Source organism: Falco rusticolus, chromosome 1 (genome assembly GCF_015220075.1).
Source record: "Falco rusticolus isolate bFalRus1 chromosome 1, bFalRus1.pri, whole genome shotgun sequence".
Taxonomy (NCBI): Eukaryota; Metazoa; Chordata; class Aves; order Falconiformes; family Falconidae; genus Falco; species Falco rusticolus.
Window position 1 is genome coordinate 28,268,120 of NC_051187.1, and position 22,452 is coordinate 28,290,571.

The window sequence follows — 22,452 nt, forward strand, 5'->3', positions numbered from 1 at the left end:
GCCAGGCTGGCTCGTTCCCGGCGCCGCCCGCGTCTCGCGTGCTGGCGCGGTGACGTCACCGGCGGGCGCTCCCCGCCGTGAGGCAGGGCCGGGGCCCCGCGGCGCCGTGAGGCGGGGCCGGTCGGAGGGTCCTGGCCGGGAGCAGCCGCCCCCGATCGCCCGGACCGGGGCATTTCCGGCTGCCGGTGTCCGGGCTGCAGCGGCTTACCGGGCAGCACCCCTCCTGCTCTTGGCCTCTGGCGGCCCCGGAAAAAACGCAGCCGGTAATCAGAGCCCCGCTTGGGTCCCGCCTACTGACCGTGGCGAGCCGCACCCGCGGGGCGGCCGGCGCGCACGGCCCGGCCCGGCTCGCCGCCGCCTGCCGTAGGTCGGGCAGGGAGCGGGGCCGCGCGGGCGCCTCCCGAAGGTGCGCGGCGGCCGGAGCCAGCTCCCGGCCCGGGGGAACGGCCCGGCCGCGGGGGGCAACCCGGGGTGTGTATCGATGTCATTCCTCCCGCAGCCAGGGTCCCGGGGGGGCCTGTCCGCGCCCCCGGCGCCGTGCGCGCCCCCGCCTGCGCAGCCGGCCCGGGCACCTCTGCTGGACTCGCCGCCGGACCGCGCGGTGCTTTTTGCTTTTTTTTTTAAATTTTTTTGGGGAGGGGGGAAGCTAGAATGTCTTTCCGCGGTGTGTTGCAGGCAGAGTCCTTTCCTGGTGGATTGCTGTGGCCTTACCTCGGGGCTGCCCCCCTTTTGCCGCAGAAATGGAAACACGGTAAATCAGACACAGAGTTGCTAATGCCGCCACAAAGGGAGAGACGCTCTCACTGATGTAAAGGCTGTAACACAAGGACCCGCGATCGCTGCGTCCAATGCTGCCCTCTTGTGAGATAATTTATTTTATCCTGTATCACATTCAGAGGTAACACCACCACCAGAAGTTAAGCGACACGCTGACATACATAAGACGAGACAGCCGTTGCTGGGCTCAGACCCACCTGCACCCTCTGGTCCCACAGACCTGCTGGTGATATGAGACCATCAACTTTCATCAAAAGTGAAAAAACGAAAGAAGCTTCTAAGGCTCAGAGGCACTGAAAGCTGGCTGAAATAGCCTCAAGGGCAGAATACCCAGTGAAGTTCCTTGAGCCTGTAAAGAACCTGAAACTCGAGTCCTTGAGGAGAGAAACTGCCTTCATATCTCAGGGGGGTGCTGGTGCCCAGTCCCTCCACACCAGGCAGTGGACACCACTCAATTTACGAGTGTGTGTGGCAGGAGATGAGTTTTACTGAGGTACCTCACTGGGAGGCAGAGGGGTGGGACATGCTTTCACTGTACAGTGAAAAAGCGTCGACTCCCTTCTCATCCAACACATTTCTATTAACACAACAATCAAACAACAGAGCGGGGGCAAGAGAAATGGGGGGAGGGGGGGCAGGGCAGAGCAAACTAACTAAACTTTTACTCTAGGCATTTAATCCAAAAAGGAAAATATGCTGGGTTTCCTTGAGTCCAAATAAGGATTTCTCTAGTAGCAACAAATCTTTACGCAGGAGTCTCTCATGTACTGTGGAGACATGCAGCATTGAATTCCACAGCAAAAAACTGAAAATGAAGGTGCAGCTTAGAGACCTGGAATGAGGAAGGAATTATAACAATTGGTTCCAACTTGGCTGTTCAGAGCTCAAGCACAGCAGAACTAAGAGAATCCAAGACCGTATCTTGCAGTGACCTTATCCCTGGAATGAGGACCCAGCCCTGTTAATGCTTAAAGCTGCTGATAAACCACTGGGATATACCTGGCTCTTCCACACAGGGCGCATGAAGGACAACACATGTCAGCTTCTCCCAGGTTGCTTCTGGATGTTGTATTTGGCTTTATCGTTGTTTCTATGGTGATTAAAGTTTATCCTGTGGCAAAATGATGCTCCAAGAACAAAGCAGCCGGGTAATGACATTTCCATTTTGGGGTGCTCAAAAATCATAATTCAGGTACAACTATAGGATTTACTTAAAATAATGTACTGTAAATACATTTATTTGCTTTCCAGTTTCTGAGTGTTAGTTTTCGTTTTTTTCCAGATTTTTCTTCACAGCTATGCAGACTAGCCACTTCTGCTTTACTCTGAAACGTTCACAAGAGTGTAAGACATGGTAAACTGGAAAGAAAAAAACCTCACAACGTTTCAAGATCTGACAAAGGCGAGGGTAAAACTCTGCAGTTTGGCACTGCAGAAAGATGATGATTCCTCCTCAAAAAATGGGAATATGTCTGGCTGTGGAACAGTTCACAGCATTTACACTTGCAGAGATCTTCATTGTGAATAATGCCACCCTATTGCTGACAAGAGAAAGGTGTCGTTTTAAATAGATGTTTGTGTCAGCTGTCAACCCATAAGAAGCTTACCTGCACAATTTTTATTTATGAGTAGCTACTGCATTTTAATTCTTCTGTGTAGTAACTCTTGATGTCCAAAACTGGCTAAAACAGTTTTTGCAGCTTGTTGAATTGTGGTCTCCTGTTTGGGTGTCAGTCTCCACACAATGCCCGTGCTCCCGTGCTTTTGAATTGCATCCTCTTCCCCAGAAGTGGCTACAGACCCCACTTCCAGGCTCACTCTTGCCTACCCGTTCCCTTGAGAAGCAGTCTTCCCCACGCCCCATTTGACAGTAGCTAAAACTAATACATTTACGTATCAACTCCACTAAAGGAGAGCAGAAATTCACGGATAGGAAAAATAAATGCTGCCAAACAACGCTCCCACAGATAAATGGCTTTAAAGAAAATCCTCAATAGGCTCTGCCTTAGAAAACATATTTTCATTCAAGTCTCTTGCGACGTGAAAGACTGATGCTATGGAAACGGCTGCTCACACTTATGCCTGCACTGGCTTAGTCTACAAGGCAAAGAAATTACAAAGGGCTGTGCCAGGGCACAGTGGTGGGGCTTTAAGTGTCTGCTTCCCAAAGTTCTCAAGCATTCACTATTTTCCTTTACTTAGTTTTTCAAAATCCTGGCCGAGTACAGTCCCCTGCTGCTGCTCCTTCCCCATATGGACAACATTTGTCTTTTGTTTACTCAGCCAGCTGCAATGTGTGCTCTCCCCAAAACCCTTACTCCCTTTGTTTATATCTAGATTATACCACACACGATAGTCTCATCGGAGTAGCTGCATCCTGCCGACTCCAGAGCCCGTGTACAGACAAACCAATTCAGACCAGCCCATACAGTTCCACCATGGTCTCCACTTGTGGAAGGGATGCTACCCCAGTGAGCTTTCCTCACGGGAGTCCTCCAGCCTAGCCTTGCTCTGCGTGGGGAGCTAACGCTGCCCGTGTGGCTGCACATCAGCGGCTCCTGGCTTTTGTCAGAGGCTCAGCCTGCTGAGACATCCTGCTGCTTGAACACAGGTTTTCATGCACATGAAGTGGCATGGTGGCCTTAAAACACGAGGCCACCATTTCAGGAACTCTGCAAGGGGATATGCTGGAGGCATAGAGGGCCATGCTCCGTCCCACCACGTCCCTGGGCAGGTCCGTGCTATCCCTAACTTTGTGTAGAGTCATTAGGAGACTGCTCTAGGTCTGCGTGTGATGTCTAAGGCACCTTGGGACCATGCCTGCCTCTGAGGTTCCTTTGACCCTCTCCTGGTCTCCAGCACTGTGCTGTAGCACGGGCTTTGCTCTTGCTCCCACACCTTCCCACCGCTGGCAGCAGGACATCAGCAGCAGCCGGCCAGTGGGGTAAGAAGGCAGAAGCCGCAGCACTGTGCCACCAGTGCCAGAGGTGTCACTGGTTCTCTGAGACAAACTACTCCCTTCCTTCGAGTTCCCAGGCCCTTATTCCTCCTCCTGTGAGAGAAGAGGGATTTGTAACCATGGCAAACTTTTCCATATAATGAACTGAAAATGGGAATGTGTTTTTTAGTATTTGAATACCCTCTCTTTTATGCTAAAAGATCACAGTTGTGCACTTTAGCAGACAGGTTGTATTGCTGTGTGATTTAAGAACAGCAGAGGAGGTCAGTATACCCCAGCTCTGACACGTCCAAGGCTGCCAGCTCCTTTGCAGAATGGGTGCCCACATGCCTAACCCCAAGAGTTGGCTGTTTTCTGCTTACACCTCATAGTATCTTTTTAGGTATACCTGCATATTTTGGTCACGTGTGGGAGCAGCAAGGCATGTGTTCCTTCACCAGCTCACTCTCAGCCCCAAAGAACAGGAAGTCTGAGGACTGTGCAAGAGCAGAGATGTTTGTGATGGATACTTCCCAGGACTGCTGCCAGCCACTGGAAAACCAACATCCCTCTCCAAGGGCTTCTCAGAGGAGGATACGGGAGAGACCTAAGGAGAACGCAATTCCCCTGCGCACTTCTCGTTTGTACAAGTGGCAGCTGCTGCAGTTCCCTGTGTAACAGCTTACTTGGGAGTCCACTGAAATACCAGCCACAGACATTTACCAATAAAACCACATGCAAATGATGTCATCATGTAATAGAAGGCGGCTGGTACTTTTTTCTGACAGGGATAAACATTTAAGTTCTTCTCTTTGGAAAGTACATTAAAAAAACAATGAGAAAGCAAGGCTGTATGGGAAAAGTAATATGACAGAACTAGAGCTGGAGTGTTTGAGAGAATTGGAGAGAAGTCCACGACCATTCTCAGTAAGAAGCAAGGGCTGCCTGCGCGCTGAGATCACCAGGGCTGCAGGAAAGGGCACACACAGGTTTATGCTACTGGTCGCGTACATCAACGCACAGTATGAACGTGCATATCAACACTCACAGAATGCTCCAGCCTGTACCTGACACAAATTTGCTTATTAAGTATTTGATACACAAATGTTCAAGGTCAGGCTTTAAGACACACACACACATATCCCCCTCATTTTTGCAGTGCTGAACTGACTTCATCCCACACTTGCTGTTCTAGAAGCATCTCTCTGAAAGGAAAAGGACTTTCTTGCATCCTTGCGATACAGTGGCAGTACCTTAATAACAAGGACAGAAGCCAAGGCACCCACACCAGCTGCCTGCCGATTCACACCGCACATGTCACCAGGCTGCAGGTAACTGTAAGGGCATGGCCAAGCCGCGGCAGCCACCTGTCAGACCTTTGCTGGGGGGCTGCACCATCCACGCCTTCACACACAGAACTAGCTACTTCAGATGCACACCAGGGAGACTGCAGTGATTTACGTGGTTCAGATCACCTCATTCTCAGCAGATCGAGGATCTGGAGGCTGGAGACTGTAGGCCAGTAAGAGCCTGCTGCACCATGACTGAGGACCTGGTTTGTGTCTTCTGTCAGCATGGCCAGAGGCTGCACTTACGCAACCGGGGATGGGACTGGTGTCAACGGACACATCCAAGACCATAAAAAAGCTCAAATTCTGTTTAGTTTCATCTGGTCACCAACACTTTCCCTAAGCACAAGGGCACCTTTCACATGGGGGAAGAAGGAAGATTTAAGTCAGCAAGTTCCAGCTGGCATCGGTATGGGAAAATAGATCGTACCTGCGGCGCTCGGTTCTTCCACAGTGGAGGGATGGGGCTGGGCGATCCCTGAAGCTCCTTCCAACCCTGCATGTCCTTTTGCTGCTGACTACAAGACAGACATCGAGCACATGCTGACACTCCCACCACCTGCTAGAAAAAGGAAAAGCAATTTCCAATCATCATTTTTAAAGGAACACTCCAGTCCGCCACCAAAAGAGGAGGAAGTTCTCGATGACCCCTCGCTTCCACAGGGGACGCTGAGGACAGCTGCTGTAGGTTAGTCACACTTGGACAGAGAATGCGGATTTATACGTGACCTCTTTGCTTCTCCGGAGCAGGCTAGAGGAACAGTCTAGCAACCAGGTGGGTGCCCGGACAGAGAGCAGCGTGCTAACGCATTCCTTCCCAACACCCTCCTAGACCAAGAGACTGAAGTACTGAGAGAACTCATGCTTTAATAGACACTGAAATCACAAAGAAAGAAGGCCAAATGCCTTAGCAATTTCAATAAAAATATGAAAATCTTTTTACATGGTAAATTTCATAATATAAAAAGTTTAATGCTGTCTGGAAACAGAGTTTTAATTTACAAAGAAAGTCCGTATAGGCCAAACATGGCTAACACTGCATACAAGGAGAGCAAGTGCTAAAGGGCTGCTGCTTGGAAGAGTCTTTGCTGACAGTCCTCTCTCAGTTACCATCTTCAACGCTCTTTTGAAGGAGTTCTGCAACCAAGGGGCCAAGTTTTCCACACACATTTTGCAGCCTTTCTGGACAGCACGGCAATGCAACAAACCCGAAACTGCTCAAACCCATTATTACCATCTCGCCTGAAACTACCAGTGTTTCTTAACAGATTCACAAAGATTTCTGTGCACCTGGATCTGTTCTGCAACTTGAAAGAGATGTTCACAGAACGAGCCTGACTTAATGAAAGGAAATATGGCCTAGAGTGATATATGTGGGTGAAGCACCCCTTCAATGCTTTTTCCTTGTTTAAGTATGGTACAATTAAAAAGAAGGAAAATAGTACCAGGCCAGAGCACAGGCTAACCAACACAATCAAATTAAACAGGATTTTGATCAGAGAGATTGTTTACTGTTCCCATTTAGCTGAAGCTAAAGACAATAAAAAAAAAAATAAAATCTGTAATCCCACACAGTAAAACGTACTGGGCAAAACCAAACTAAAATACATTCTATGGCCTTGGGGAATGGTTGAATGTGGCAGGTTTAATGTGAAAATGGATAATACCTAGTTCTTATTGCTCACTGTATTAAGCAGTGTTGTCACTTGTACCATGCACAAATACAACAACGACAAATGCATTTAAACTCCACAGAAGGAATTCTAATATCAAATGGAGAACATGTTATTTTCATTTCCTGAATTTCTCCACATATTGGGCAAACCTGATAAAACTCTTTTTTTTTTTCCTCACAAAGGGGTTGTTTCTCATTCAGGGGGTGGAGGAGTGAGGCACAAGGTGTGTGAAGTGTCTCCCAGCCATGAGTAAGCATGCATCTTCATGGCTTTCATTAAGCCAATGGAAGTGCCCTGTGTCAAGTCAATGGAAACACATTTCCCAAAGGACTTGTTCTAGTGACACTCACCTTCCATATTTATACAACACCAATTTCCCAAATACTGAACTTCCTCTACATCTGAACCCTTCCCTGTTTCTAATGCTCCCCCCTTAAAAAAACAACAGAAGAATCCCCCCCACCCCCCCACCCCCCTTGCCCCAGCCCCGATCTAGCTCTTTCTGAAAACTTTAAGCCAGTATGAAACTTGCTGGCAGCATGAAAATGGGTTGTACCAAAATGGCAATATGTAATTTCTACAGATTAAAAGATCCTTTAGTTATGGAAGTACACTACAAGTAAAGAGGCTTATTTCTGGCATGTTATGCAGCACTACAGGGAGTATTTGCTGTTGCTATAAACAAAAAGCTGCCCACTTCCATCCTGGATGTTCCTGGGATGTCGTTTTGAAACAGTTATGCTGGTTAGAAACAGAGTAGGTCACATGAAGTCTCTCAGCAGTCCTGTGACCGCAGCAAGCTGCACTGTCAGCAGTATCACCATCTACATGACGGGTAGACGCTGTACTGACTCATTTTGGCCCACTATTCCGATTTTTCCTGCCAAATGAGGAGAAGATGGTATCTAGCACCAAACCATCACAGAAAGATGTAATGTATAAATAACTTGCATCATATGAGTTGAGCAGATTTACTCAACTCTTTCGCTACATTGCTTAATACGATTAGATGAATCACTACTCTTTTTGTGTTTCTGCACTGAAACTGTTGTGATCATCCGTCCCTTGTGAGTTGACTGTAACAACACAGCCCTATATTCTTTGCCTTTAGTACTTGTTTTAAGCTCTTGCAATGGCAAAAAGGAAAACATTCTCCCAAAACCAGTGGATTCTAGAATATACTCAAAGCAAGCACTTGATATATGCACCAAGAGTAAGCTGAGCCTAAGTAATTTTATATCCCGGTATCAGAACTGAATCCTCTGTCCTGCTATCATGCTTTTCCTCCAAGATCCCTAAGAAAATCACAAATTATCAGATCCGTATTTTCAAGAAGAGCATCCAGACATGGTAAGTGCAACAATTACCTGCATCAGCAATGTGCCCCTCATACATTTACAGAGCTGACTGCACTCACCGCTCAGGTAGTCAGTTGCAAGACTGGAAGTTGACTTAAGATCCAGCTAAAACTCAGGGCCTAATTAATTAAGCCTCACTACACCTCTGTGAGGTAGGTAGGTAAATATTACTATCCCCATTTAGATAGAAAGGGAAGACGAGGCACAGAGAGGTGAAGTGATTAGCCTTCAGTCGCTCAGCGAATTTTGGGAGTGCAGAATAGAAACCAAAAGCCTTGGTGATCCAGTGCTCCGACTTCATAGCACATGGCCTTGCTTGGACCTAAGTGTGCAGTGTGGCCAAGTTAATGCTACCACACGCCCACAGTTTTCAGTGCATGTAAATTATCATTTTGATTCTGATTACATCACTGCATTCAACAGCCGCTTAAAAGAAATAACCTCCACTTGATCCATAACACCTAAACGCCACCTAGCCTAGGAAAGCTTACTTTACACATCCCCCCTGGGGTGCTCTTGGTTCTCTTTTCTCCACGGATCAGAGGGCACACAGGTTCTGCATACAGCCACTCTGCTTGCTGCCTCATGTACGGGCTCTGACTGCACTGACATCTGCTTAGACTGGTATACTCGCTCCAAAAGAAACTTGCCTCCACAGCAGGGAAAAGTATTGCAGGCCTGCCCGCGACGAGCTGTGTGGAATGATTTAGCAGGATCAGTGAAGGGTTTATTTGGTCGGGTGATTTCTAAATCACATATACTGATGTCACATTCCTGCCTGCTGTGGAACTGTAAAACAACGTTCTGAGCTTCAGTGTCTGTAACCCTCTCCTGTGCATGCTTAGCAGACAGAAGACACCTGTGCTGCACAAACACTTGGCAAGACGAAAATTTCACCTTCACAACGCTGTGTGCCAGAAAGATCAGAGCATTCAATAAAACCAGAGCTTGTCTGTCTGACACACGCTTGCTACCTCATGCTGAGGCTCCCCTTGCTCATTATGCCCCAAACATGCTTTTTGAGCTGACCAACCAGCAAAATATCACCTGAAAGGCTTCCCTCCAGGAAAGAGTTACCCGAGAAGCAGGTTTTAGAATGGGGCACCTCTGTCCTCTAGTCTTTGTTTCACCAGCCTCTAAATGATGCAAGAGAACTGCCAGTATCATGCTGCTATGGAGTTTTACTGCCAGCGATTTCTTGTGTTTGGCTAACTTGGCAGAGGTATCTAGAGGTACGCTATCTCGTCCTCTCTGTCAGCCTTTGCAAGCAATCAAATAAATGGCTTGTACTTCTCCAGGCAGAAACCTGTGCATACTTCCTTTGTGGTATACACGTGAAAGTCTGCCTGCTCTCACCTCCCTCTCCAATCCCTGATATGTACGATTTCTGTATAAAAAGCCAGCTGGAAAACCTCCCGTTAGGTTAAGAAATACAAGTAGGTGGCTGAAAAGCTGGTATTTATGAACAGACAACTAGATTCATTGGACCTGTTGCTGCAAATACTGAGCGCTACGTAGAACCTGTTACCAAGTGAGTCTGGCCAAGGTCCTGAAAATGGAAACTAAACCCCATCTGTGTAAGGCCCGTGTTCCTACGCAGTGACAGACAGGGCCAATCTGTCACATCCCTGTGCGTTGCCAACTGTGGGTACGACTACGGCTTCTCAGATAATGGTTCTGTACTGATAAAGGCAAGTGGGCAGAAGCAAATACTTAAACATGACTGTAAGTCATCAGCTGGTACGCAAGACATTTCAACATTTGGAGGAAGGAAAAAATCTTCCCGGTGACAAAAATTTATAACCGTTCCCAGATGGCAGCCTCAAGGGGCGTGTGGTTCCTGGAGCGCTACTGGAGGGCGGAGAATGAGTTGATGTCACTGCATTTGTAGTTTCAGGGCGCCTGTGTCCATTGGGAGGGTTCTTTTGTGGAGAAGCAAGGTGCTGCTCAATAGACAGGTCCTTTAGTTCCAGCTTATCTGCACTTTCTTCTTTGCTGTGCCGCGGAGATAAATTGAGCAAGCTGAGGACATCTTTCTTAGAAGTCATTGTTCCAGGAGCTCCTCGGAGTATCTTTATCGGGCCAGTGGAGTGATGGGGAGTGCTCTGCCAGAACATCTTTAGGTTGTGAATTGCTTGCACTTTTTCATCAATGGCAGCCATTTTTAATTTGTCTATGTCTGGGGCATCAGCTGGACTTGAGCGAGCAGAACCAGCTGAGGAGTAAGAAAGAGCAGGAGATGGAGTGCTGCCACCAGGAGACTGATGCCCTGAGCTTGGGGAGATATTTCTGGGTGATTTAGAAATATGAGCGCTGTAGGGAGAGCTGGGGTACTTGAGTTTGAAGTGAGGCTGCTCAGTTAAGGACCCATGTGAATCACAACTTGGAGATGGCTGCCCGCTGTACTGGCCTGTGCCTTCTTTGTTTGACATCTCCGATGTCGTAGGGCTATTATAGCCAGAACTCACTTTCTGAAGGGACGAACTCCTTGTTGGAGGCTTTGGTTTCATTGCAAGAGGCGAAGACTGATTCTTCTGACTAGAGCTGACTGGGCGACTGAATGCACTGGTCTCGGAAGATCTGAACGCAGACACACCTGCCGGGGTGGAAGCCCCATCGTCTGAACTGTTGCTCTTGTTTATTTGGCTGCTGCTTCTCTGAAGACGTTCAACAGCAATGAGGTGACTCTGAGTTTCCTCTAGAATTTTTTGGGCCAACTCTTGCGGATCAAGCTTTGGATTACTGTCCTCCTGGGATTTGACAGTGCTGTCCGTCTCAGTGCTAGACTGGTCAGATTCCCCAGTATCAGAACTTGCAAGCTTCCCAACTTTTTGGAAAGGTGAATTTGGACTGGGAATAAGAGTCATTTTAACAGGAGAATTTGGGGTACTCATGCTCCCTTTGGAGTTGGCAGACTCTTTAATGCCTCCAGCCTGACCAGTTTTGGGTTGTTTGTGATCAGGGGAAAATCTTGGTTTTACATTTTCTTGGTAACTGGCCAAAGGCTCATTGCTTATTATAGAAAAACCTTCATACTCTTCCTCATCTTTGCTGGCTACAGTGCTGGTCTGTGGTGACAACTGGCTCTGCACTGCAGACCTATGTGGATAGATGTTCTTGGGCCTCTCATAGTCCTGGCGTCCTCTGTGCCCCACACCATCTGGCATGCTCTCTGGCTTGGAAACAAAACTCATGGAAGAAGCAATGGAGCTCAGGCTATACACAGAAATGGCATCTGACGCAATGCTGTCTGGACAAGTAGGAGAGAATGGAGGGTTTTGATACTGGGGTAACGGGTTGGAAATAGACTGAGCAGAAGCCAGTGACTCTAGCGATGAGGAACTGTCCAGGCTAAGGCGCTTAGGCAGCTCTGTAGAATCTAAAAAAGAAAAAAAAAAAAAAGTACAAACATGCCCCCAGATACACAGTAAAATCAAACAAAACCAGGTAATGTTCTATCAGAATCAAGAGGAAAGGCTACAAAACATGCACTCAGACCCTATACTACTTCAAAAACCCCAACTACTATTTAGGTGAGAAAAAAAATGCGCACAACCCAGGAAATGCACAGGCAGGAACCTCAGTCCAGACATCGTAGATGAAACTTGTCAATTTGCTATCATTTTATATCTCAAAAACAAGAGAGAGTTACACATCTTCCAGTTGCTGGACTCTATTCCCACTTTTGGCCATAGCCAAGTCTTAATGTTTGTTTCCCATATAAAAATAACATTTGCTGCACCTGTTGTACGATGTATGGTCTGTATGACACGTGTGTGATGATGTATGTATGATCTCTGCAAAAGGTAAGAGTGCAAGATTTCAATAGAAGCCATTCTAATCAAATCATCAGATGATACAGGAGCAGAAAGTACTGGAAGTAGCTTTACCAAAAAGTGCCAGCAAGGATTGCAGAGCAAAGTGCATGGTCCTCCTATTAGCTTGTTTCCCAGTTTTCAGAATCACCTCCTCTTGGCCAACTTCACAAAGGTCGAAACCTGTAGTGGAATATGGAGAGAAAATGACACCTCAAAGAAAGATCCCATGTCTTAAACAAGCATGGCCCCATCTACAACACAAATGGAAAAAAGAGAAATGAGATCCTGCGGTGTCCTGGAGTGATGGCTCTTCACCTACAATGTACGGTTCTGCTGGTTTGTTTTCATTACTATTTAGCATGGCTTCTCCAGCAGGTATCGGGACCTTCATGGTGCTGGACTGTGAGCACGTACACAGAAACAACTCACTCCTGTCCAAACTGACAGACAAAACGCACTAGTCAGTAGTTTTTTAGTTGCAAATTCCTTGGCATTGTCACAGAATGATATACTAACCACATCTCAGGGAACGGTGTCCCACATGCCCCTACCATTCATCATTAATTCAAAGGTTTCTCACAGAAATGGGTCTGAAGAAGGGCACAGACCTTGGGATTCAGCAAATGAGGGCTGGGCTGCAGGAGGCATGACTGTGTGTGAGAAGATGCCTGGCTTTTAACAGCCCCTCCAGCAGTCTTCTTGAATGTTTGGAGTTTTTTTCCAGCGTTGCCTCTTCCCTGCAATGCCTTTTAATTAATTCTAAGCAAGGTCCAAGCTAGAATAAAATTTAGTTTGGTATTTATTTCTCATCTGTCTTTTCCACAGGATATAGACCCTGGTACATACTATCACCCTGGTATGTCCTACGGGTCTCCCTCTCAAAGGAATGACTGGTCAACTTCAGGTAGAAGGCCAGAAGTAAACTCAAAAGTATGTATTACAAACAAGAGGGGAACAGGATCCTGAAATAAAAACCGGGGTTAAACCAACTTCACAGTACCAAGCTGCTATCAACCCTGAAATCCATGTTCTGCTGACTGAGGAGGTGTTTTGGTGGATGAGACAAAAAGGCACCTTCGCACGGGCTTCCGAGCGAGCCAGAGCTCCGTGCGTGTGAGCCGGCAGAGATGTACTGAGCTGTCAGGGGTCACATCCAGAGATGCAAAGACCAAAGAGTACCCAGACAAACAAATCTAAAGCTGTGAGTCTCGTCACTACTTCAAGACACCGTACAAGACACTAGTAATAGTTTTAGAAAGACAAGGGAAGGAAGTGTTTTCCTACCTAGAGCTGCCAGAAACTCATGGCAGCCAGGCAGCCTCCAGAGTTGGACACTGATGGAAACCTGGATTGGTGCTGAGGAGAAATCTTGCTCCTTCTCGCCTGCCTGAAGTTGAACCAGGACTTGATGCAGCTGAAGATAACAACACAAACATTAGCCACTTCTTACAAATCACATCACTGCTTTCCCAACAGTCACAGCTAAGGAAACTCACTGCAAACTTTCCCAGTACACCCATTTATTCATCTGCTGCTCCGGAACGGAACAGTGAGATGAAAAGGTCTGGGCAGAGGGACAGTCCAGGGACAGCGGGACAGTCCAGGGACAGCAGCAGTGGACAAACCTGAGCAGCAGCAAAAGGTAAGGACAGAACAGGGGTGAGGGTTGGGGGTGTGGGCCAGTGGAAACTGAGCAAGAAGGAAGCACAGCAGGAACATCTGTGAAGTGACAGAAAAGGAAAGAGATACTTTGGGGCTGCTCACAGAAATATACTAAAGCCCATTCCGTGACTGAGCCGTACGCCCTATGCAAATCCCAAGAAACTCATTCTCAGCATTTAACTGGGCAGAACAAGTCATATGAAACCACAGAAGACTTTCCTAATACCTCCGTGGCCTCCAGGAAAGAAGTTTCTCAACTGTGCCCAAGGGACGGGAGTAGCAAAGTAGAGAAAAAATGTGTTTATGAAGATCTGACACAAATTAAGGTGCCAGGATCCCATGTATTCAAAAACATAGCCAGGGCAGGAAGGATGGAAAGCCATTAATCAGGGCCCAGCTAACCTCAGGACCACCCATCTCTCACAACCCACAAAAGCTTACACAGTCTTTTTTCCACAGTAGCACTACGGAGCAAATTTCAGGCCTGAAAGCGGGTTGAAGACACTACACGGCACAGGGAAATGGGTCTGCAGTGACCAAGGCATTTTATCCTGCACAGCAGTGTCATTCCCCAGTGCATGTAATACTCACCATTCCCACCATATTTTTAACAGCCTTCGGGCAGCAGATAACAAGAAAGGAAAAGAGAAGGAGAAAAGAAAGAAAGAACACAGGTTATTCTGTGCTACAAAATGCCTGTGATCGGGAACCCTGCAGTGACACATCCACATGCAAACCAGCATCCTGACTGCAACGGTGCTCAATCCAGAGAAAGAAGGGAGCAATGGACACGGCCTGAGCTGTGAACCAGGAGTCCCACGGCGTGGGAACAGGCGGCTGGAATCTGGGAGTGCCCGGCTCATTACAATCAACTCAGACACTCGGCGGGCAGATACTCAGGCCAACCCACGTTCCCTCAGAAGGCTGAGAATAAAACAAGCCCTTCTCTTGTCTTCTCTGGGATGCATTATCGGCACGTAATGCAGTCAGCAATCCCTAACTTTTCCTTGCACATGTAGTAGTACTGATGTTCTCTCTTCTGTGGTTCCTGCTTTCTGGTTTGCACTGAAAATCAGCACTTGCTATCCGGAGCAAAAGATCAGGCTCCCTGCCTCACAGCTTCACTGAAGCCAAGTGCCAAGAGCACCTGCTCCCTTACGATGCCTACCACTCATATGGAAAAAACAGCTGGCAACACCCGCTGACTGAACTGTCAGTCTTTACACTTCAGGTTTGAACAAAGTCTTCTCTGCTTTGGGACAGGCAGGGCTCTAGCTGCTCACCAACTGACCTGCTGAGAGGAAGGAGGGGAAAAAAGCAAGTAACCACAGAGGAAGGGCGAGCTAAGCTGAAAACCCCTAACTTGTAACTGGATAGACTCTTGTGCAAAAGGGAATTCTGGGGTGTGGGCTATAGAAGAACATATGCAAAACCAATGCAAAATCCCTGACAATATTTATTGCAAGGGGCAGCTGAGGAAATGGCGAGTGCATCTTCTGTCAGTTGTGTACAGCCATCTGAATGTTCTTCCTTGGGTGATTTAACTGTCTGAGACAAGAAGACAATTGCGAAGTAATCTCATAGACCCTGTAAACACATTCCCATCTATCCCACGCTGTCTTGTGCTCATCCCCAGGCCCTTCATCCCCAGGCCTCCCTCTGGTGGCAATGAGGGAAAAAATAATCCTGCTATTCAACCACAGGAGTCTCGGGCCCTGAGAAGAGCCAAGGCAAGAAAGCAAAATGCCATAAAGGACAAGCCATTAGAGATATCTCATGTGCTACTGTAGATCATCACAAGAAACCCTTTCCTTGGAGCATACTCGGCCTAGTGGATTGACAAAGCAGGCTTCTTAGTGGGTAACAGCAAAGCTGGGGCTCTTATTTTGCATTTTGTGCAGAGACTCTACACGACAGAACACAGGGGAGCCCACTGAAGCTATGCAGAGATAATCCCAGCTACCCACCACGGTACTTCCCTAGAACACCTTTGCATGGGGAAAGGGGAGAAGAAAGTGAGCAATATGCCCATTCACTACGTGCAGCATGTTCATTTACTAAAGCAGGCAAATGACCAAGATAAACCTCAGTTTATCAGGACAGTAAGAAGCAGGTAATGGAAAGGCAGCTGGGCTGATGGCACAGAGAAAGCTTAGGTTAGGCCAGGCATGCTAGAAAGACTAGGGAGGGAGAGGAACGTGAAGGAGATTGGGGCGAGCAGGGAGGAGTCCCATAGCCATAGCCTTCCTCTTAAAGACCGTGAATCCTTTCAGCAGAGCTATGAGCACGCACACCAGGAAAAGCACAGGCTCAGCAAGTTTTCTGAGAGACCTTGCATTGTCCAAAGTCAGCTATACCCTGGGACTTTGGTAATCACAGCGGACAAAGACCAGCCAACATGGGCCCTACGTAGGATGGCGAAAAGCAATTAGTGGTTCTGCCACCCATTTCCCGTACTTTGCTTCCCCCTCACTGCAGCAGGCATCGCGTTCTCACTTCTGTCACTGAACAGGGAGACCCAAGGCCATGCAGCCCAGTACCATACCTGCATTTTTCTCTTCTGGACACACACTTTCATTTACACAAAGAGGCAAGCTTTAGAATTTCAACCCTAAAGCTTCCTAGCAAGCGCTGGGTTGATAAACCAGGGCATAAATCATTCTGCACACTTCTGAATTTACTGACCTGGGAAGAACCATTTGGAAACTGGTACTGGAGGAAAACCTCCCAACTCACCCTGTTGATAAGCTGTTCTCCTGTTTCTGAAGCTGTGATAAGCTTACAAAGTGCCTGAAGTGCAGGGTTAGGCAAACCTGAAAAACAGCAGCAGAAACATGGATTGTTCAGTATCTGTTTCTTGACTGCTAGAAAGGCAACAACCTGAACAGAATACAAACTTGCCTCATTCCTAAAACCTCTCCCCCACAGCACTGAACAGTTCTGGAAGCAGCAGCAACTCCCAGAAAGCAAAAGGTTTTGCCGCTTTGCAGGTAATTTCAGGTAATTATACCTTCGCTGGCTGAGAGCTGGGAGAAAGGAACAGTCACATCAAGCTGCTCAGGTATTAGACCCAGTAGTAAGTGATTCCCCTCTATGACAAGATTTTCAGTAAATATTTACTTTTACAACTTCTACCCTGTTAAATACTTGTATTTCATTGATGTAAAACATCACCAGTTTACAGGCTTGCATCAAAGAAGGGCAGGGAAAGGCAGATGCCTGCTTGGACAGAGCCGGTGGCTGAGCTGCCCCTTACCTAGGAGGGACTGTATGGTGGTGCTGCACTGCTGCAGCCGGTCCCCGGGGTCGGAGGTTGGGAAGAACACCGCTGCTGGGAGGCCACTGGCTGGAGGGTCCAGCCGAAATCCTACTGCAGTAAGTAGTGCCTGCCAGCCTGGAATGCCACCGACTTTATTCTCCACGCTTTGTTGGGAGGTATACATGGAGTTGTGCTGCCCATTCTGGATGCGCTGCAATGATTTTTCCACCTTTAGGGAAAATAATAACGTTAGCTCATTTTAGAAGAGATTTTTACTGACTGCCTCTTTTTACACAGTGAAGAGACGGGAACGGCAGGTTGAGCGACAGCAAACCCAGCGCTGAATCTGGCCTGTCTCACACAGAAGGATGTTAGCGTCCTTGGAAACAGAGGCTCTAGTAATTCGGCACTCACAGCTGCAAAATCACTGCAACGAGTGCCAGTATGCTCTGAGATGCTGGGGAAAGCAATACCACAGGAAAATAAGTGCCACTTTGTTTGTGACAGTTTCCTATAAGCCTGGCAGCTGCCTTTCTCCCCAAAATATGACTCAGGTTCAGGTTCCAGTCTCTCACGTACACTGCTTATTACCAGGCAACAGTTTGCAGCTACATGAGAAGTAACAAGATGTGTGTCCACAAAACCCAGCAACTGGGATGACTAGCAATATTCACAGGTTTTCCTGATGCTATGGATACTCCACGTTCCTGTGGGACCACAGAAAACACACGGGAAAGGAAAGTATTAAAAGTCAGGAGATTATTCTAGTCGCCTGGCAGTTTGGCATCAGTCCTGCGGCTCCCCACAACAGGCTACTGGCACGTACGGGGACCACAGCGCCTCTTACCTTCCACGTACGCAAAGAGACAGCAGTCACTGTGCTCTGCATTTCCATGACTGAGATGTTCCTGGCTGTTTTCTTGTAGGAACAATGAACCCCAACGATTATCTCAGTTTTAAAGCAGAGACCCAATTCAACAGCACATGCAAACCAGATGGTTTTGCATCTGGTACATTTATATACATGTTGTTTTTTTTTTTTTTAAATATATATATTTTATATTTGCAGGATTTTGCACAATACAATGAAAGACTTCACTTCTTCTTGCCTCTTTTTGCTCTGGACACTTCATCAGGTGTCCCAACAGTCTTCTTATACTGACCCACAGTTTTCACATGGTATGGTGAGGTAAGGGAGAAGGGTTGAAAGTATATATTATGTAATATATATATATAAATATACATAAATATATACAATACACTATATATAATTATATATAATAATGTGTATACTTATTATATATAATAAGTACATATTCTTATTATATAGGATATAACACATCAGAGTGTTTCTCTTCCCATTCATCACTTACAGATGCACACCCACAGGTAACATTATCTCACAGTTACAATGGCCCTCCGGGTGCCTGCTGGGTGTGGTAGCGTTTCCTTGATCTTACCAGATGTAGCAGGACACGCAGAGCATCTCGTGCCCTTTCAGGGTGCTGCAGAATCTCAGTCAGGGCCTGTCCTACTAGTGAAGAGGGGCTGTTCAGCTTCATATCACTCCCAATAAGCATGAAGCCTGCAGGTTTCAGAATAAGAGACAGTCAATCTCCTTCTGTTATGGAAAATGTTCAAAACAGCAGCAATATCCTCTCCCCTCTCAGACTAACGGAATGATGGTTTACTGCACCCTGCAGAGTGAGTCTTTTCCCAGAGCAGCTGCCCAGTCCCATAGACTGAACTTCCAGAAAGCTTCTAGATGCTTCTTACTGTCTTCCTCTATTAAATCAATAGTATTTTCCTGTTCAAGCAAGTGGAAAAAACACTGTATTGCAGCTAAACTTGTCCTAGCATGCGCCAGGTCTCCCTTACAGCAGTGGAAATCAATAGATGCTCGCAGAAACAGAACTCAAAACTGAGAGCTTTCCCTGTCTCAGTGAGAAACCTGTCTTGGCTTATGCACCATCTAAATACTAGATTCTCCAGATGGCAGCCCAAGGAGCCCTGCCTGCCCCTTCTCCAACACTGCGGAGAGGTACGCGGCTGCCCATCCTCGCCCTGGTTCTCCATCTGAGACTCACCGTCAAGAATCAAAGATGGAAGTCAGGGACTGTGTGTCACATACTACGGAAGGCGCAGTACTAAGGCAGCTTGAGCAGCTGGAAGCCTCTGCTTGGTGGTGATGCCACACACCCATGGCCATGCGCATTCTGTTTTGCCTAGGAAGCAGTGACTTTTTTTTATTTTATTTTAATGCCCTTGCCTTTTGAGACAGAAAAATCTTGGAAGGAAAATAAAATACAAACTGAACTGTGGACTGTAACCTAAACTCAGCATCCACCTGGTATTGTCTGAATCACGTTCTAACGCTGGACTCTGCATGCCTGAGATCGCTCTGTCAGACTAACTCCAAGTGTTCACATTAACAAGCTCTGGTGAGTTTCGCACTCCTCCAGCTACACAGAGTTTACATCAGAACCATACTCACAGCACCTTCCTGATCTAAAAACCATGGTACTGCTGCCTGTGCAAAAAAGAAAAAAAGCCATTTGGGGAATGCCTGCAGTTTTCAAAAACCAGGACTTGTGCCAGGGAAAAAAAAAAAGCAGGTTATTTGTACATATCCCTGTAACGGCACCGTTGAACTCCAAGACTTTGCCTTTCTGAATCTCAGCTCACTCATCTAATTGAGAGGGAGCAAGCCCCAGCCCTCCATCAGGAGCTCACACTGCTGAGAAATTTCCAGTGGAAGCAAGGGAAAACTTTCTCCTGAAAGGATCAAAGGAGTAAGCCCTACAAGGTTTATGTCACAGAAATCATAGCTACTGATTGCTGCTGCAACTTCCAGAAGTCCTACTCTTGGCTCTTTGTTGAGAATTCCCCTAAATACTCAGTGAGAAGGTTCTGAATATTTGCTCCAACTAACTCCATTCCAAGTACACAGGAAACGTGACCCTACAGGTTACAAACACAGGGAAGGAGTTATTGTATTGCATGTTTTTTTCTTTCCAGTCACGAAACCATTGTGATGAAACACACTTCACCACCTTGCAATTGCTTTAAATTATATCAAATTCATAACACATTTACTATACACAATGAAATACTGATGTGTTCCATGATGCTGATATTCAGCCACACTCAGCTGAGTAACAGGGTCTGAAGCATGCGGGCTGAATTCTGGGAGAGCACAGGGCACATGCTGCTCCCAACTACCTGCTAGCACTGCTCCTTGCTTAACTCAACCAACCTGGCATTAGAACACTGCCTAGAAACCCCTCCTCATTTGCCAAAAAGCAGAATTCTTCCTACCTGCCCAGTTGGATGGATGGGAGAACTGCTTGCTGTTCTGTACAGTTTTCATCGCTTCTCCAAGGGCTGCACTGGCTTTCATCCCATTTAAGAGGGAGGAATAGAAGGCATGCACAAACATTTTGGAGGCAGCCACAGGAACAGGCCAGAGTGACACCAGGACACACTGAGCCCCAGCAGCCAGGAATGCTCTTGTCAAGCCAATAACTCCATCAGCAGTGACTTTGCTGTTGGATTCTTGGTAAGAGCCAAGAACCACTAATTTGACAGGAAGCCGCAGATCCAGGACATCAGCTGCTGTAAGCAGAAACTCCTGAAGAGGAGGGCAGTCTGAGATGCTCTCCACATCACTGGCATCATCCTGCATCCGAAGGGATTCTGGGATTGTGTAGGGGTTCCCAAAGGAACTCTTGCTGCTGGCTGGATTGCTGTCAGTATTGGGTGTCAGGACCAAAGCAGCCAGTTTCCAGGAGACATGGGTTGCAAAATGGACACATTCTGCCTGAGTGAGGGCACTCATGACCCTCTCTTTTGTTGCTGCGCTGCCAACTAAGGGCTGGCAGCCAAGTAACTCAGATACCATATATGCTTCCTCTTCTGCAGAGGGCATAGGTCCCCAGAGCCACCTGTCCATAACTGCTGAAGGGAGCTTGGGATTTCCTATGACAGCTGCCATTGAGGTAGAACTGGAGTAAGCAGGGGTATTCTTCCTTGCATGGGACTACAAAGAGAAAGAGAAAATGGTGTTCAAAGACATGTTTGTTATAGTGCTGGTAATAACATGTTTGTTATAGTGCTGGTAATAAAACACCCTGACTCTTTGGCTCTAACCAGAAGCCTGGTTGTCATAATTACCAAAAAAAAAAAAAAAAAAAAAAAAAAGCTATCTGCATTTCTTTAGTTTCTTCCACCTGACTATTCCAAGGAACACTTCTGCTTGAGTCCAATCAGGATTTCTATCCCCACATCTGGGATGAACAGATAGGTAAAAACAGAAAGCAACAGACTTAGCCCAGCTCCTTTTGAGGGCTGCAGCAGAGCTAGAAACATAAAGAAGATTACAGCTCTCCATTTTATGGGAAGACTACTCGTACTCACTCACTGAGTGGTTTCTTGCAGCTGTATTTCAAGGATCAGCATCATCACTGCCGGCGGCATGGTGCTGCACGCACCTGATTACTGGGGCCTGGTACTGAACAGAAAAGCCTAATTCCCACAGCGGTAACGCTGAGAAGGTTCAGACTCTTTCGCTGTTTCAGTGACTGTTTAACCCAGCGCAAGCCAAGCCACACAGCAGCACACTGCTCAGCAAAAGCAGATGTGACTTAGGGCATTCTCCCTGGGGCTTAGAAATGCTGATGCCAAACTTCAGCATGAAGACACTTCTGCATGATTTGCCTGTGGCATTTGCTTTGCCTTTAGCTTCAGTGTCATGAGATATCAGCAGCCTTCTCCACACGGAAAGCTAAAATGTAGACGAACATACCAGAAACGTGATAGGACAGACAGCTTGGCAAGGAAGCTCAATATAGATCACCAACTCCTACATTTCTGCAGTCTGCCACCTAGTTCCACACCCTAGGACATGCTACCCCTCACATGAGGACATCCAAATGATCCATTCCCCTTGTCCTTCCTGGCACACCTGGGGCTGTGTTTTTGTGCTTCAGGAACTACATCAGAATCTACTTCACAGCTGTGGTGCTTAACGTGCTCATCAGAACTGGGAATGCCTCGGCAGGGGGGTACATTTCTGTTTCTATTCTTGTGTCTGGCATAGCAGGGCAGAGCCGCCGCTTTTCTAGCAGGTGTAAGAACCCGCACCCCACAGGAGAGGTTCTGTGAGAGAGAGGTTTTATAAGGCAATGTCAGACCTTGGAGCTGGGATTCAGTGACTGGATGGACGGCACTGCAATGAGGCTGAAGCGCTCATAGAGGTACTCGTTGGAGGAACTGCCCTTCAGGAGAGCAAAAGGAATGAGGTACAGTTCCCCCTCCAGAACCAGTATCAGCTGGCGATGGCGGCCAACAGGCCCACTGGAATGCATCAAACCCTGAAAAGAAAAGAGAGAGCATCAGTTCGGCCCTTTCACTCCAGCAGGTGCCCCAGCTTGCACTTCCCAAGCATCAGGCTCTAGTCTGACCCCACGCCAGGTTTGGAAATATCCGTATCAGAGTTATGCTCCGTGTGAGCACAGGTGCGGCGCCAGGCGAACACACGCTGGCATTGGGCAGGTCTGCACGGCCGGACTGCTGCTCCCCTGTGCACCAGCGATCCCACCGAGCCAAACGAGCCT

General features: G+C 47.3%; 1 protein-coding gene and 1 long non-coding RNA gene across 4 annotated transcripts in view; one reads left to right on the forward strand and one right to left on the reverse strand.

Annotated features, from left to right (window-relative positions):
- Window positions 1-109: 109 nt before the first annotated feature.
- LOC119142395 lies at window positions 110-6,617 on the forward strand. Its single transcript, XR_005102249.1, has 2 exons — window positions 110-1,969; window positions 2,060-6,617. It is a non-coding gene; the product is annotated as an uncharacterized LOC119142395 (long non-coding RNA).
- Window positions 5,912-22,452, reverse strand: part of TTC28 (tetratricopeptide repeat domain 28) — a 191,459-nt gene continuing 174,918 nt past the window's right edge. For all 3 annotated transcript variants that reach the window (XM_037375292.1, XM_037375293.1, XM_037375294.1), the window contains 9 exons: window positions 22,030-22,209; window positions 20,156-20,876; window positions 18,298-18,422; window positions 16,835-17,066; window positions 16,315-16,391; window positions 14,170-14,193; window positions 13,201-13,330; window positions 11,989-12,096; window positions 5,912-11,477 (listed from right to left, as the gene is read on the reverse strand). In XM_037375292.1, coding sequence (XP_037231189.1) covers window positions 9,853-11,477; window positions 11,989-12,096; window positions 13,201-13,330; window positions 14,170-14,193; window positions 16,315-16,391; window positions 16,835-17,066; window positions 18,298-18,422; window positions 20,156-20,876; window positions 22,030-22,209 — 3,222 coding nt within the window. In that variant the 3' untranslated portion in view covers window positions 5,912-9,852. The remainder of the gene's footprint in view (window positions 11,478-11,988; window positions 12,097-13,200; window positions 13,331-14,169; window positions 14,194-16,314; window positions 16,392-16,834; window positions 17,067-18,297; window positions 18,423-20,155; window positions 20,877-22,029; window positions 22,210-22,452) is intronic.